The following is a 14,903-nucleotide window of genomic DNA, read 5'->3' on the forward strand; positions in this document are numbered from 1 at the left end:
ATTGGTCTAGTGGCGCAATGGCAGCGCGTTGCTTTCCGGTGGCAAAGGTTCCAGGTTCGAGTCCTGGCTAGATCGGACTAGGCTATTTCCTTTTTTTGCCCTTTTGGAGCTCGAGTTTGCTCGATGCTGTTGAATCGCTGCATGAGATCGGCTTCACCCTTGCTAGCCTTTTTTACGTTTTGCCAGGGATCGAGACTTAAATTTCACGGCTTCAGTGAGATCGATCCCTGTGCCTTTTTTTTCCATCGCGTAACAATGTCACATTAGACATTACAAGGGTAAGCGAGAGACATACGCACACACGCACATGGAAAGTAAATGCAAGAAGAAGTAATTTTAACTGTTTCAATTCAATTCGTACATACACACTCAGAAACGGTAGCAAGAATACAGAAACGAAGCAAAGGAACAAAAAGAAAATGTAGAACCGTCATGAATACAAAGAGACAGTTGTAGTTCGAGTGAGGCAACGGACTCATCTTCACATCAGCCATCGTCGATTGGCATTAAGTCATTAGTTCGCGGCCATAGCAAGGGGAAAGCTTTTATAAACACCCAGGGCAAAGCCTTGCATTGTCCTTGGGTAGCACACACAAAAAAAACTTTTGGGTAAACGTGAAACCTCTAATGCTTTTGTTCCCACAGAGATTCTCCTGTAACCATGTTTAGTATCCCACCACCACAGAGCTTGTTTCCAAGGCCACACATCCTGCCTACGCCGTCTACCGGGCGAAGAAAACGTCAACTTTCGTAAACGCTGTAAAGGAAACGTCGTGTCTTGGCTTGAGCTGTTCAAAAAATAAACGGAAAGGAAATGCTTTGATGTAGATGCCGAAAAGAATGTGTCAAGTATTGAGGCCAGGGGCACGTTTGTGCACCGTCCTCGGTCGTATTTGGTTGCCTTGTTTGCCAAAGCTAGCCTCCGATACGTATTTATATCCGTAGGAAGTTGACATCCGAAGAGATGCTTCGGTGTCTCTTGTGGTTACTTCCATTGGCCTCGTTCGTAGCTTTGCGCTTCGTAGAGGTTGATTCAAGAGGAGCGCGGTCACTCAGCTGCTTTTTGTGCCGCCTGGCTGGTGTCAGGGGGACAGCTGCAGTGTCAAAGCGATCCGACTTTAGACCCCGAAGGGCGGTGTAATTGTATGGCCCGCTGAAGGCTAGCGAATCTTGGGTCGCTTGGTTGCTCAGAATCAGTTGTTGGTTGATCTGATTGCGGCGGAAGGCGCCAACAGTATCCGAGTTGAGATGTGACAAGATCTCGCCAGATGCAGTGGTTGGGCGCTTAGGCGATGCGCCCCAATTGCCGTCGTTTCCTTCGTCACCTGACGACTCATCATCATCAGCTTCACCAAACGTAATGAAGTCATTGATGTTGAGCTTCTCTTCGTCGTCCTCCTCGTCCTCGTCTTCCATACTAGGGGATGATGAGCTATCATCGCCATTGGCCGTGGATTGGAATGGGAAGAAGGCCTCGGCAGGGCCCATGGCCTGAGCATTGACAAAATCGCCAAAGGTGTTGGAAGAGAACATGGCACTGAGCATCATGTTGGCCGAGTTGCTAAGCAGCGGTGATGATTGATCCTCGATGGCCCAGGGGAAGTTGAACTGCTCAGGCGACAGGTCCAGCTGTCGTCGTCGATGGGGTGTGAAAATCATCATCTTGCGTGTCAGGGGGTTAAGAACAGCAATGGGCTTTTTGTCAGACCGGTCTAGGTTGAAACGGCCCACGCGAGGCTGGCCACGCTCTGGTTTGACAGGAGAGTCTGCCTCCGAGTCTGATGCTTCGTCACTCATTGTATTAGACTGACGTCGAGTCCTCTTGCGGATGACAGGTTCAGGAATGTCTTCTTCATCAGTTGTGTCGCCATCAGCTGAGCCATCGATGTTAGCAAGAAGTTACAGGGGCAGGCCGGTTTCCACCTTGTGTAATGAGGATACTCACACTCATAACCATCCAGTTCTAGAGACTCTTCAAAGGTGGGAGTAAAATTTTCAATCACACTAGCAGCGCTAGGAGTGGGCATGGCAGCAGGTGAAGTTTCGTCATCGGAGAGTTGTCGAACGACTTCCTCGGCGTCTGATTCAGAATCTTCTTCTTCTTCCTCCTCTTCCTCGTACTGGCCATGGTAGTCCCAAAAGGAATTGGAGCCGGACGATTCATCAGGGTCGTGCTCAAGCTCTTTACGGAACGAGGGATCGAGTGAGTTTTGCGAGACAAAAATATCGGGGAATAGATCGGCGTGGTCATCTTCTGTTTCGGTAGAATCAGAATCGCTGTCCGGCACATCAAAGCGAACATGGCGCTCTATAATGGGATCTGAAGCAAAAGCGTTGGGATCATGGTAGAAATCGGATGCATTGCCGTCATCAACGTCGGACAAGATGCCGGCCCAGCTTGCATTATCATCATCCCCATCATCGGGGAGGACATCTGCGTCATCGTCTTCATCCTCGGCTTCCTCTCCAGCATCGTCGTCGTCACCGTCTTCTTCTTCTTCTTCTTCATCCGACTGCGGTCGAGGAGCGTTAGAGGAACGGGGTCTGGCCTCTGTGACTATGATTGCCTCCTCGACCGCTGTTACATCCTCCTCATCGTTGTCTTCGGAGTCACTAATGTCTTCGACGGCTGAGTAGCCCGACTCATCGGAGAGATCAAGGGATGACGATGTGTCCGAGCCACGACGACGCTTTTGAGCTTTGGCCGCAGTTGCGGGGTACTTTTGACGAATGTTGCGAGACATTTTGTGTAGTCCCGTAATCAGATAAATCTTTTTGAGTAAAGGAAATTTTCTCCTGCCGGTAATTGATGGCACTTTAGCCGTGATAAAGAGCCTTTTTTTTTTCTCTTCCCCTGAAAACAATAAAAGGTTGAACAGGTCGATTCAGTACAAATGTGGTCTATAACTTTTCAATGCTTGATGCTGAACTTTTGATTCGAGTAAAAGTAGACGTAGTGTTGGGCGTATTTGGGGGTCGAGGGTAAAGGTGCTTTTGTCGTAGTAGTAAGGGTGGAAGGAGGGAAGGAGATGTGATAGCTGTCAAGATTGGGTTTTGTTGAAAACTTTTTGCAGCAATTGAGACGTTGAAGGCCCTATCAAAGCGGGCAACTGGCAGGATTTGTGATTCAGAGACGGGCTTTGGAAGAGCATTCGAGCTCTGTAGCGGGGAAAGCCTGTTGAAAAACTATCGTCGACGAATTGGTTGATTAGGCTCGTTGAACTGCTGGACTGCGAGCCGTGATGGGCACGGCCCGCAGTGGGCGTTTACAGCTCAGCGACGGCCGAAGGCATTGTGGCTCGACGAAGTTTCTGACTGGGGGGTGCTCTGAGGGTTGAATCCTGGGCTATAGGGCGACTTCGTTGTCTGGGCTTGAAACTGATTGCTGATGATGCAGCAAAGGGGAGGAGGAGAATCGAATGGGAAAAAAAAAAGTTTTGAAGGCCCCGCGACAAGTACATTGTACCAGGTACCTCTTGCCAGAACTGCAATCCCAAACTTTTTTTTTTTTTTTCTTGGACCATCTGTGTGGGGTCTGCGATCTGATTCGCAGGGAGGCAACGAAGGGGAGAGGCTAAACCCGTCTAGGCCCGAACCTGGAACCAGATGCCGCGATGCGAATCAAATGAAAAAACCGTCAATCGTCACCGCTCTTTGTTTTTCAGGCGTTGGCGAACCGCTAATTGGCCGGCTAGCGCGGTGCTGGGCGCTGTTGTGCAGCAGCTCACAGTGGCCTCGGAGCACTAACAGCGCCTGTAACTTTGGGCGGGGCATCGCGCCTCCACAGGCTGGAGCGCCACCCACTTTGGACTGCAGATTGCCCTCTCATAGGATGCGTGACGTGCATATCGGGCAGCCTCTGGATGACGGCCTGTCTTTTGCGTTTTCTTTTTTTTCTGCTTAATTTTTCTTGAGAGCAGCAATCGATCACGAGACGCATGCAACCGAGAAATGCTACTAGCAGCTCCACATGGTGTATCGTATGAGTCTTTTGCAGCAGCAGCGCCACTGAGGGGCTCTGGTTCATTCCCACTGACTCATAGGCCAGAGCTAGGACTCATCATGGTCTCGTGTTGATGCGCCGATGCCGAGTGGTTGTCGGTTGATTCTGCATGAATTGGGGGTAGAGGTGTTGAATTCTCTTGGTAGATTGCCTATAGACTATTGATCTGCTATATACGAATATCTTCAATCATTTATACAACCATGGATTACATCATCCTTCTATATCCAGTACCTTGGTAGTGCCCCTCGCTTCATCGCTCATGATCGTGACAACTCTATTCCAACCCCACGCCTCTTGTATCATATCAATCGTTCGTATACCTTTATCCTCTTACTTCAATAGGGCACCAAAAGCCCAGATTATAACCATCACTCGCTGTAAACATCAAGTCATTATACCCAAAACGCCTGTCCGTGTCTATCCATTGTTGAAATTTTCAATCCCTCAGCCGGCGTTCGTTCATGGCTCCGAGTTCTCAAGCTTGCCCGCAACGGTAGTCTCGTCTCTCGACTGCTTCAAAAACGGGAAGAGCTGCGAGCCTCCAGTGCCAGTAAGCCCCTCTCCCTTCTTTTCCGATGAGGAGCTCGCCAGATTCACGCGAGTCGGTCCGGTCCATGGCTGCTTCGAGGGAATGAGGATGTACCTCGTCACGATGTTGATGTGCTTCTGTCGGAATGCAGTAAAAGTCTCTACTGCAGACGTATAGGCCGCCCTCAGTAGGTGCTCGTCTTCCTGCAGAGGATCTTCAAGATCGAGTGCCAGCTTGCGGATGCTGCCCAGGCGAGCCACGTGCACCAGGAATCTCGCATGAGGGCCCGGCATATAATCTCTAGCCTCTTCGTGGAAGCTCCTTTTGCTATCTGAGTGGCCCTTGTGCATGACGCCAAGGACGATGTCCCAAAACGCAATGAGTGAGCTCTGGCCATTGCTTCCGCCCCTGAGCTTTCTCCACTCGCCTATTCCGTTTCCTTCGTCATAGAAGACACCCTTGGGCAGGCCAGCAGCCTCCATGTTCATGCTGCCGGCGAGGAATGGCCTGATCTGGTGATAGAATGTCATGGGATCGCAGCGCTCGTGCATTCTTTCCAGGAGAGTTCCAACTTCTTCGATATGTGATTTCAGCTCTTCCAATGCTTTGATGATGACCTGGTAGTCGTGGACCTTGATGGCTTCAATTGCTCGAGTCATGATGGGAATGATGGAAGAGGCCTTGGCCTCCATGGCAACACTGATGAGCAGAAACCAGGACTCGGATTCGGTTCCGGTAAAGGACAATAAAGTACTGAGTTCTTCTGGGTTGGAAAAGTCCTCTCCATTGCAGGTAAAGTTCCAAAGATTGGCGCCAGCATAGGTCAAGGTAGGGGGCAGCTCAAGATGAGCGGAGACACGGAGATACGGAACGGTCACTGAAGGTGGCAGGATCTGGTAAGAATCTTGTGTCAGTATACAAGTCTCGATCAAAGATTGTGCAGGGCAGCATTCATACCTGTTCAGGTACATCTCCGCCCCAGATGTATGCGTGTGCGAAGAAAGACAGGATGACATAGGCTCTCCGCCATTCAGCTTCGGATTTGAGGCCGTCAGTTGACAGGATCGGAAGTTCCCTGATGGCATCATGGATACGACCGGCCTTGATCAGCTCTGGCAGATTGTGAGCGACCAGTTCCCACGGCTCATAGTACGAATCCGATAACATCTTAGGGGGGCTGTCTTCGGGGAGAAAGGCGTGTCTTGAGACGGCGAATTTGGACAGATCTGTCTGCTCTTGGCTCAAGGCCTCTGGACGGATAGCGTGGGGAGACATGATGGATACTGATGGTTTGAAGCAGGATCTTCGTTTTGTATCGTGTCCGTTTGGTGGATGATATGAAGCAGTATGAGACTGTCAGTTTCTCTTGTGTTCTCTCGATTAAGGACTTGGCTTCTGGACCGAGCGAGCACGGTGTTATATGACCCTACTCGGGGAAGTTGAGGAGTTGGGAGCAATAGTCCCCTAGCGGATGGAGAGGAAAAGAAAGGAAAACATCACGCCATGTGGACACTCGGAACGGTTCAAGAGTAATCATTCTCTTTGTCAAGATTCGTCATTAGCCCGGTCCAATCTATGGAGTACGGAGCATAATACAGCAGCTAGTCTGACAAAAGGAGAGAGTTTGATCACGATTTGGGAAGGGAGATGATATCGTATCCTTCGATCCGTCTACATCCGAAGATCCGTGTTCCATTACGGGAGACTAGCGCGGTGGAAGCGGGAGCTGTCAAGGGGTAGACTCGGCTTTCACACCGGCCGGAAAGAACATTGACAGTTGGTCAAAGCTATTAGGAGCATTGGAGCATTGGAGCTCTTAGATATGGTCATTATTTTCAGATAAGGTGGTCATTCACATTCATCTTCCAACACGAGAGCACAGCACGGATATGAAGAAACAGCATCGCCATGAGATCAATCCTTTATTTCAGATACCATACTCAAAATCCAATTTGAGATGAAGCCAAGGTTAGAATAAGCATAAGCACTTGTTGGTCCAGTGTATACATTACTGTATCTGTATATGTCATTTGACTTACATGACACAAATCCGCGTCATATACCGTAACAAATATGACAGTTGATGCGGAAGCACTTTCACGGCAACTCAAGCTTAGTCACGTGTGAAACACAAAAACCCCCAAAGCAGCAAGTTTAGCTGTCTGTGCGTCTCTTTGATTCGCCGGAGCCGCAAATTCTTGTGTTCAGATATCGTAAAACGTTGGCGCGGCACATCGGACACGGAACTTCGGATGGCGGGATCTCGGAATGCGGAACCACGGATTGCAACCCTCTTTTTTTATCGGCCGCCCTTTATCTCCCTTGCAATCGATAAACGCCGGGGCTTTTTTTTTTACGGCAGGACGCGGATCAGAGCGGGACAGCGAAAGCGCTCTTTGGGCTCTGGGGAAGATAAAGTGAGTGTGATTACCAAAACGCAACTACTAGAAAGACGATGGTTCTTCACGTCCTCACCAAACTGCACCCGCCAACAACAAGAGTTTTCAATAGGCGTGCGTTGGTTTCATTCAGAAACTGGAATAGAGCAATTAGCATCATCAACAACAACAGTTACAGTCACAGTTACAGCAAAATGGATTTGCCGGCATACGTAGAGCGGCTTCGCAGCGGCGCCCCTCCCAAGTTCCCCGCGGACGCAAACTCACTGCAGTTTGCCCAGAAGCTCGACTCCCAGGACTCGCTGCGGCATCTTCGCGATGAGTTTATTCTGCCGACCAAGGCCTCGTTGAAGAAGCGGGCGTTGGATGGCTCAATTCCTGGTAAGCAGCAGAATCACGGGTGCCAATCCAATCAAGTTCAGCTCAGGCATAAGCACCAAAGCCATTGAACACTCACTCATCTCATATCATATCTCATTGCTTCCGCATACTCAATGACAACCTCAAACGAAAAAGATGCTAACCATATATCGCAGGTGAAGCCAAGAGCACCGCCAACGGCACCAACGGTGTCAATGGCGCTGAGACTGAGCAGGGCATCTACTTTGTCGGAAACTCGCTGGGCGCGCAACCAAAGGCCGTCCGCGACTACGTCAACGCCCAGCTGGAGACGTGGGCGTCGGTGGGCGTCAACGGCCACTTCACAGACATGGGCCAGTCGCCGCTGGTGCAGTGGCAGGACATGGCCGAGGACTGCGCCAACAAGTCGGCCGATCTCGTGGGAGCCTCGCCCAGCGAGATTGTCTACATGAGCACGCTGACGGTCAACCTACACATGATGATGGCCAGCTTCTACAAGCCCGACAGCAAGAGGCACAAGGTCATCCTGGAGTGGAAGCCCTTCCCCAGCGACCACTACGCCATTGAGAGCCAGATTGTCTGGCACGGGCTGAATCCTGAGGAGAGCATGATCAAGATTGAACCTAATGACGATTATCTGATCCCCACGGAAAAGGTCCTCGCCACCATCGACGCCCACGCCGACTCGACGGCCCTGATCCTGCTGCCGGGCATCCAGTACTGGTCGGGCCAGCTGTTCGACATCCCTCGGATCACCGCCTACGCCAAGGAGCGAGGCATCGTCGTCGGCTGGGACCTCGCCCACGCCGCCGGCAACGTCGAGCTCAAGCTGCACGACTGGGACGTCGACTTTGCCTGCTGGTGCACCTACAAGTACATCAACGCCGGGCCCGGAGCCACCGCGGGAGCCTTTGTGCACGAACGCTACGGTAAAGTCGACTTTGTCGACAACTCGGAGAGTCCCAACTACCGCCCTCGTCTTTCCGGCTGGTACGGCGGCGACAAGCGCGTGCGTTTCAACATGGCCAACACCTTTGTGCCCACCCCCGGCGCCGCCGGATACCAAGTGTCCAACCCTTCCGCCCTGGACCTGGCCAGCGTCGCCGCCGCCTTATCCATCTTCAACAAGACGAGCATGCGCGATCTCCGGTCCAAGGCCCTCGTCCTGACCGCTTACGCAGAGCACCTGCTGGACCAGATCAACGCCGAGGCCGACGCCTCCAAGCCCTTCTTCAAGATCATCACGCCGCGAGACCCCGCCCAGCGAGGCACGCAGCTGAGTGTCCTCTTGCGAGAGGGCCTCTTGGACGACATTGCCCAGGCCCTCGAGCAGAACGGCGTCATGTGCGACAAGCGGAAGCCAGACGTACTGCGCGTGGCGCCGGTGCCGCTGTACAGCCGATTCGAGGACGTTTGGAAGTTTATGCAGATTCTGCGAGGTGCATTGGGTCTCTAAAAGAAGATTCACGAGCGTGGAGTTATTGTTATTTTTTACTATCATTTTGTTTGTATGAAGCATGACTTAGAGTTTATGTGGAAATGATGGGACCTTTTTGATTGCAAATGGAATCGGATATGGATGAAACTGGGTTATGAATTAACATGCAGGGTAGATTCTACCACCAGGCACATGTAGATACAAAAAAGACTGGATTCTATCTTCTATATGCTATTATATCCTAACATCTAACGCTAAGCCCATGTCCTCGAGCCATTATGCAAAAAGAAACCAAGCTCCTCAACCTCGTACTCGTCCAAGCATCTCAGTTAAGAGGGGAGTCGGTGCTCCGAATAACCTCGCTCCACTCATCAAGAATCTTAACGGTGCTTGCAAACTTGTCCCTGACGACCTTCTCCGTATCACTACCAAGCATCACCCTAACAGGCAGCTCCTTGCCACTCGCAACACCAGTGCTCGACAGCACATCGACAATCACCTCAGCCCCCTTCTTCACATCACCAAGCTGATTGCCATCCGTCTTCACAATAGCCCTCCTCGTCTTTCCCGTCGGCGTGTTCTCATCCTCATAAGCATCAACCCGAGCCTTGGACGAAACCCTCGTCCCCGGGTTCAAGAATCCAGTGCGGAAGTATCCAGGCTCAATAACCGTCGCCTTGATCTTGAAAGGCTCAAGTTCAGCAGCCAACGACTCGCCCATTGCAGAACAGCACCACTTTGTCATGGAATAAACTCCAAAACCCGCCGAACCGCGCCAACTACCCAAACTTCCAAACGTAGCGACGACACCGCGAACGCCATTATCAGCCACCGGCTGCGCACGCATATGCGGCAAGAATGCGCGAACAGTGTTCATAGTACCAAAGACATTCGTGTTGAAGCTATCATAAACCTCCTCAGGGCTGACCTCTTCAATGGAGCCCTCGAGGATGTAGCCAGCGGCATTGACGAGGTAGTCAACGCGGCCGTGCTCGGCAAAGACTTGCTTGGCCACGCCCTCAATGGTGGACAGCGGCGAAGTCACGTCAAAGGCTAGAGTGTGAGCGCCTGCAGCGGCGAGATCTTGGATGCGGGATGGGTTGCGAGCGGTGGCGATGACGGTGTGGCCGCGGCGAAGGGCTGAGAGGGCGATGGCTTGGCCGAAGCCAGAGGAGGCGGCTGTGATGAACCAGACGGGTTGGATAGCCATTGTTGGTGTTGGTGTTGGTGTTGGTGTTGGTGTTGGTGTTGGTGTTGGTGTTGGTGTTGATTTGGTTTGTTGTTGTTTCTGTCTTGGGTATCAATTGTAGTTGTGTAAGTATCTCGTTGTTGTATATGCAGAGATGCTTCGAGAGTTGTTGTAAGTGATGCTAAAGTTGCTTGATGACGCTAAACAAAAAGCCATTGCACAAAGGTGCCAATCCATGGCCTTTTATCTATCCATCAATCCATGCATCACAGCAAAATACCATCATCGGCTTTACAAACCAGCTCCAGCTCCAGCTCATTCCATCAACGACGTCACAGACGCCGCCCCCGAAATGTTAAGGCTCAACCCCGAACTATGGGCGCCTTATCGCCATCATATGCTTTCGGCGTTTAAAGCCTCGACCGATGGACACAACGGCCCCTGGCGTCCCGGATCTCGGCTGGTGCTGCCGGCAATCCTAGGGTCTAGCCTATTTTGCGTTATGTCCGCCAGCCTATGAGGTGAGCGATATTGGTGGGAGCGTCATACTCTTATTATCGCCGATGTTTCTGGGCTTTTGATTACCAAAGAATTGTTGCGGCATGTTTTTAAGGCAGATGGCGTCGGCATATGGGCAGCTTGAGACTTTTTGAAAGCACATGCCGCAGCACGTGGTTTTTATCGTGTGCGTGCCCTTATGTGCATGTTTAAGGCATGTATGTGCCTTGAGGGCTGTCCGACATCTCCGTTGGAATAAACTCAACCCAACTATAACATACTCGACAGCTTCTTTTTTATCTTCCCTACAAACTCTTGTACGACACCCATTAATCCGTCTGCCCTCACACTGCAACAGCAGACGGAACTCGACCTCCGTCTCCGTCAGCGGGGTACAAAAGCACACACATAATCCAACGACGACCAGAAAAGGCGCGATTGCTTCACGCTCATAGGCGCAAATGCCCATTACTATGTGGTAATTGGAGCGGCAGAAAGATGAGCCATTCACATACTTGCTTGGCAAGCTGAGCAGGATAAAAATCCGCTATTTACTGTGCATTGTTGGATGGAGGGGGAAGATGGTGTGTTTAGCACTTACAAGGCGGCATGGTCTCCGCAATCGGTGCGGGACAGGTGGGATATCTTAAGCCGAAGGGAAGCTTCATTGAATATCCCGAATTGACTCTTTGATTCCGGATTCCTCGATTTTCTTGCAGCAAAAAGCAGTATAAGGTATCAAGTCATCCAGGCCAGGGAAACGACCAAGTCAAAAAAAGAAATCAACATCAAAGACACAGACGCAGACGCACAAACACACCATGGCCGCAGCAATTCAGTGCCCTCCCCGCGGCATCTACGTCCCCGCCGTGGCCTTCTTCAACCCCGACGAGACAATCGACTTTGACGCAATCCGAGCGCATCTCACGCGCCTGGCCAAGGGCGGCGTCGACGGCCTCGTCATCCAGGGCTCCAACGGAGAGGCCATGCACATGCTGCACGACGAGCGGCAGCAGGTGCTAAGACTGGCCAGGGAGGTCTTGAATGAGCACGGCAAGCCTGGGTCCGTCATTGTTGCGGGATGCGGCGTCCAGAGCACGAGGGAAACGATCCAGCTGTGCCGCGAGGCTAAGGAGGCGGGCGCCGACTATGCGCTGGTGCTGTCGCCGAGCTACTGGGGTGAGTTTGTGGACGATGAATGGTGATTAGGGTAGAAGATGCTGTGCTAACGAAGCTGTCATCATCAATCAGTTGGCGCAATGCAAAAGCCCGTCATCTTCAACTTCTTCAACGACGTCGCCTCTGCCTCTCCCATCCCCATCGTGCTCTACAACTTCCCCGCCGTCACCGGCGGCATCGACCTCGACTCGGACATGATCATCAACCTGGCCGTTGCCAACCCCAACATTGTCGGCGTCAAGCTCACCTGCGGCAACATGGGCAAGCTGCAGCGCATCGCCCACGACCCGCGCATCGGCCGGCCCTTTGCTGCTTTCGCCGGCAAGACGGACTTCTTCCTGCACGGCCTGGTCGGCGGCTCGCATGGTGTTATTGCTGCCACGGCGAATCTGCTGCCCAAGACGCACCAACACATGCTGCGGCTGTACGACGAGGGCAAGCTCAAGGAGGCCCAGGAGCTGCAGACGAGGTTCAGCAGGGCTGACTGGGCGCTTGTCCAGCTGGGGATTGCAGGCATCAAGGCGGCGCTGCAGAAGTACTATGGGTACGGAGGCGGCCGGAGCAGGAGGCCGTTGGGGAGCACGGTGGACGCGGCCAAGCTGGATGGCGAGGTGGACGCGGCGGTGGGAGGGCTGATTGAGCTTGAGAATTCGTTGTGAGGGAGAGAAATAGAAGGATAGAAGACGAAGCACCAAGTAGATTATATGTGTCTGTACTACACTTACACAATGCAAACATGTCCAAACCAGTTGATATACCAATCAATACCAATTCTCTCGCTTCAATTACGTATTGACATCTTATACACACATCCCCATCTAGGCAGTCTATCTATCTGTTCCTCTTTAATATAGTACAGCATACACTATATCCCGTTGTCCCACTTCTCCATCCAAGCAATCAAAATCCATAGTCTCGGTTCATCTTCATCCCTAAAACCCCCCAAAACCATCAACCAAAAATACCCGTCGCCTTTAACAAATACTCCTAGCGTACCCGCCACCCCCAAAACAAGCGCCACCATCCCCATCAGCCACCAGTCCGTCACTCTTAGCTATCGTCATTCTCCAAAATCTCACCTCCACTAATAAGTAAAAAACTCCAATCCCATCGTGGCCTCCGGCTCCTCGGGTTAATGTCCTCCAAACCCAAAAGCTATCTCGGCCCCGTTGCCTTTTTTCCATTTACCGCATCCAATTTCTTCTGAAAAACTATCTAAAGACCCCCCACTCTCTTGCTTCCTGCATCTGCATCTTTTTTGTTCTCCGCTATCAAAAAATCAATCCACCCCTGAGAGAGCCACTCCCCACTCGGAGCTGCATTCTTAGCATGGCGGGGTAGTATGTAAATAAAAAGGGGACAAGGGGAGAGCTTTGGGACAGCAAAGTTGGGGTGAAGAGTGACGGAGCTCGTGATGTGACCAGCTGCATTAATACGCTTCAGCTTCTTTCCATCTCTTTTCATCCATATCTTCTTCTTCTTCTTCTTCTTCTTTTTCTTCCTCCATACTCCTCTTCTACAATCGAATTAAGTAAACCTCCATCAACAAATTACTACACCTCTTCCCCCTAAATCAACAACACCCGATATCGACAGTATCAGCCTCTCTCACCGACCTCCCCCAACCATGGCCTCCTCCCAAGACGACCGCCTCATCCTCCCCATCATCGACGCCCACATCCACATCTACCCCGAATCAGAACTCTCCAACCTCGCCTGGTGCACCCCCGACCACCCCCTCGCCGGCCAATTCTCCGTCGACCAATTCAAGCACGCCGCCCGCTCCGCCCCCTCCCTCCTAGGCTTCATCTTCGTCGAGACAGACCGCAAAAACGACCTCGCCGCCATAACCTCCGGCGACGACGCCCAAGCCGAAGCCGGCTGGGACGGCCCTCTCAAGGAAGTCCGCTGGCTGAAGCGCGTCGCCCTCGGCACCCCCCTCGAAGGCGAGGGCCACTCCGCAGAGGATAAAGCGCTATGCCTGGCCATTGTACCCTGGGCCCCCGTGCCGTGCGGAGAGGCCATCATGGAAAAGTACCTCAAGAGAGTCGAGGAGGAGGCCGGCGAGGCGTGGCCCAAGATCAAGGGGTTTAGGTACCTTCTTCAGGACAAGCCGCACGGCACCATGCTCGAGGACAAGTTCATCGAGGGGCTCAAGTATCTGGGCAAACGCGGCTTCGTCTTCGAAGTCGCCATTGACCAGCACCGCAGAGGCCGGAAGCAGCTCGAGGAGACGGTCGAGATGATTGGCCGAGCACACGAGGGCGTCCCCGACGACGAAAAGGTCACCTTTATCATCAGTAAGTAAACTTCCTTTCACAACTCAAACATCCCCCCCTCCCCTCTCTCTCATATAACTAAATCTAATACATAAAACAGACCACCTCTGCAAGCCCGACCTCACCGTCTACAACGTCTCCTCCGACCCCTCCTTCACCGCCTGGCGCACCGCAATCTTCTCCCTCGGCAAATGCGCCCGCACATACATGAAGCTCTCCGGAGGCTTCGCAGAAATGACCCCCGCCCTGCGCGAACAAGATCCTTCGCACATCTTCCAGTCTACCTTACCCTGGCTCGGCGTCGTCCTCGCCACGTTTGGGCCGTCTCGCATCATCTTCGCCAGCGACTGGCCCGTCTGCGCCGTCGGCTTCGACAAGAACGAGACTGAGGACGGTGATGGGGAGGGCGAGGCGTGGCCCAAGTGGAGGGAGGTGGTTGAGAAGATGTGCTGGATGGCGTCGTTGAGCGATGAGGATCGCGCCATGATCTTTGGGGGTACGGCTAAGCAAGCGTATGGGCTGTGAGGAGCGGGCAGATTCTTTTTCGGGTTGTTGTTCTTGATTTTATTAATGAAATATGTGAAATGAGATCTCTTCATCTACTTAATAGCAAATAAAAACACCATTTACACAAAGCTTAAAAGCAAGCGTATGCTTAACGTTCACCAAAGAGTTTCATTCATCAACGCATAGGTACAAGGCACGCAAAAAAAGGCACAAAAAGCGAGTAAATAAGATTCTCATCAGCATAAATCATCATCATCTAAATTAATAAAACTCCCCCTCAAAAAAAGAAGGGCAACAACAAGAAGAAGACGAAGAAAGTGTAAGAAATGAAAAGTATCAAAAAGCCTCCCCACACGTGGTGAACACAAAAGCTCACACACAACCAGGATATCATCATTCACCAACAAAACAAAACCATGCAGGCAGGCAGCAATTTTTCTTCAAGTTAAGAGAAAAAAGAAGAAACACGACCGGCGCACGCTTTCGTACAATTTCATTCTTTCCTCTCCAAATCCGTTT

At 51.8% G+C, this 14,903-nt stretch overlaps 6 protein-coding genes and 1 non-coding gene across 7 annotated transcripts; 4 read left to right on the top strand and 3 right to left on the bottom strand.

The window, feature by feature from the left end:
* Positions 1-3: 3 nt before the first annotated feature.
* On the top strand, positions 4-75 carry V8C40DRAFT_t166. Its single transcript has one exon. It is a non-coding gene; the product is annotated as a tRNA-Arg (tRNA).
* A 619-nt stretch (positions 76-694) lies between these two features.
* On the bottom strand, positions 695-3,066 carry V8C40DRAFT_70899 (uncharacterized protein). Its single transcript, XM_083223335.1, has 2 exons — positions 1,946-3,066; positions 695-1,874 (listed from the first exon to the last, which is right to left on the bottom strand). Exons 1-2 carry the CDS (start codon positions 2,742-2,744, stop codon positions 934-936), a joined length of 1,740 nt encoding a protein of 579 aa, XP_083070252.1. The 5' UTR covers positions 2,745-3,066; the 3' UTR covers positions 695-933.
* A 1,051-nt stretch (positions 3,067-4,117) lies between these two features.
* Positions 4,118-6,131, bottom strand: V8C40DRAFT_252706 (indoleamine 2,3-dioxygenase). The gene is made up of 2 exons (XM_083217451.1): positions 5,493-6,131; positions 4,118-5,428 (listed from the first exon to the last, which is right to left on the bottom strand). The coding sequence occupies exons 1-2, from the start codon at positions 5,808-5,810 to the stop codon at positions 4,466-4,468; spliced, it is 1,281 nt and encodes a 426-aa protein (XP_083070253.1). The 5' UTR covers positions 5,811-6,131; the 3' UTR covers positions 4,118-4,465.
* Positions 6,132-7,128: 997 nt separating this feature from the next.
* Positions 7,129-8,750, top strand: V8C40DRAFT_276734 (kynureninase; the record flags this gene model as incomplete). Its single annotated transcript, XM_083220883.1, has 2 exons — positions 7,129-7,315; positions 7,471-8,750. The coding sequence occupies 2 exons, from the start codon at positions 7,129-7,131 to the stop codon at positions 8,748-8,750; spliced, it is 1,467 nt and encodes a 488-aa protein (XP_083070254.1).
* Positions 8,751-8,760: 10 nt separating this feature from the next.
* V8C40DRAFT_70971 (SDR family oxidoreductase) lies at positions 8,761-10,188 on the bottom strand. The gene has a single exon (XM_083223337.1). The coding sequence runs from the start codon at positions 9,940-9,942 to the stop codon at positions 9,058-9,060; it is 885 nt and encodes a 294-aa protein (XP_083070255.1). The 5' UTR covers positions 9,943-10,188; the 3' UTR covers positions 8,761-9,057.
* Positions 10,189-11,057: 869 nt separating this feature from the next.
* V8C40DRAFT_70960 (dihydrodipicolinate synthase family protein) lies at positions 11,058-12,482 on the top strand. Its single transcript, XM_083223336.1, has 2 exons — positions 11,058-11,598; positions 11,671-12,482. The coding sequence occupies exons 1-2, from the start codon at positions 11,241-11,243 to the stop codon at positions 12,255-12,257; spliced, it is 945 nt and encodes a 314-aa protein (XP_083070256.1). The 5' UTR covers positions 11,058-11,240; the 3' UTR covers positions 12,258-12,482.
* Positions 12,483-12,555: 73 nt separating this feature from the next.
* Positions 12,556-14,509, top strand: V8C40DRAFT_252710 (amidohydrolase family protein). The gene is made up of 2 exons (XM_083217452.1): positions 12,556-13,898; positions 13,978-14,509. The coding sequence occupies exons 1-2, from the start codon at positions 13,226-13,228 to the stop codon at positions 14,400-14,402; spliced, it is 1,098 nt and encodes a 365-aa protein (XP_083070257.1). The 5' UTR covers positions 12,556-13,225; the 3' UTR covers positions 14,403-14,509.
* The last annotated feature ends 394 nt before the right edge of the window (positions 14,510-14,903 follow it).

Source organism: Trichoderma camerunense, assembly GCF_050948025.1.
Source record: "Trichoderma camerunense strain CBS 138272 chromosome Unknown V8C40scaffold_16, whole genome shotgun sequence".
NCBI lineage: Eukaryota > Fungi > Ascomycota > Sordariomycetes > Hypocreales > Hypocreaceae > Trichoderma > Trichoderma camerunense.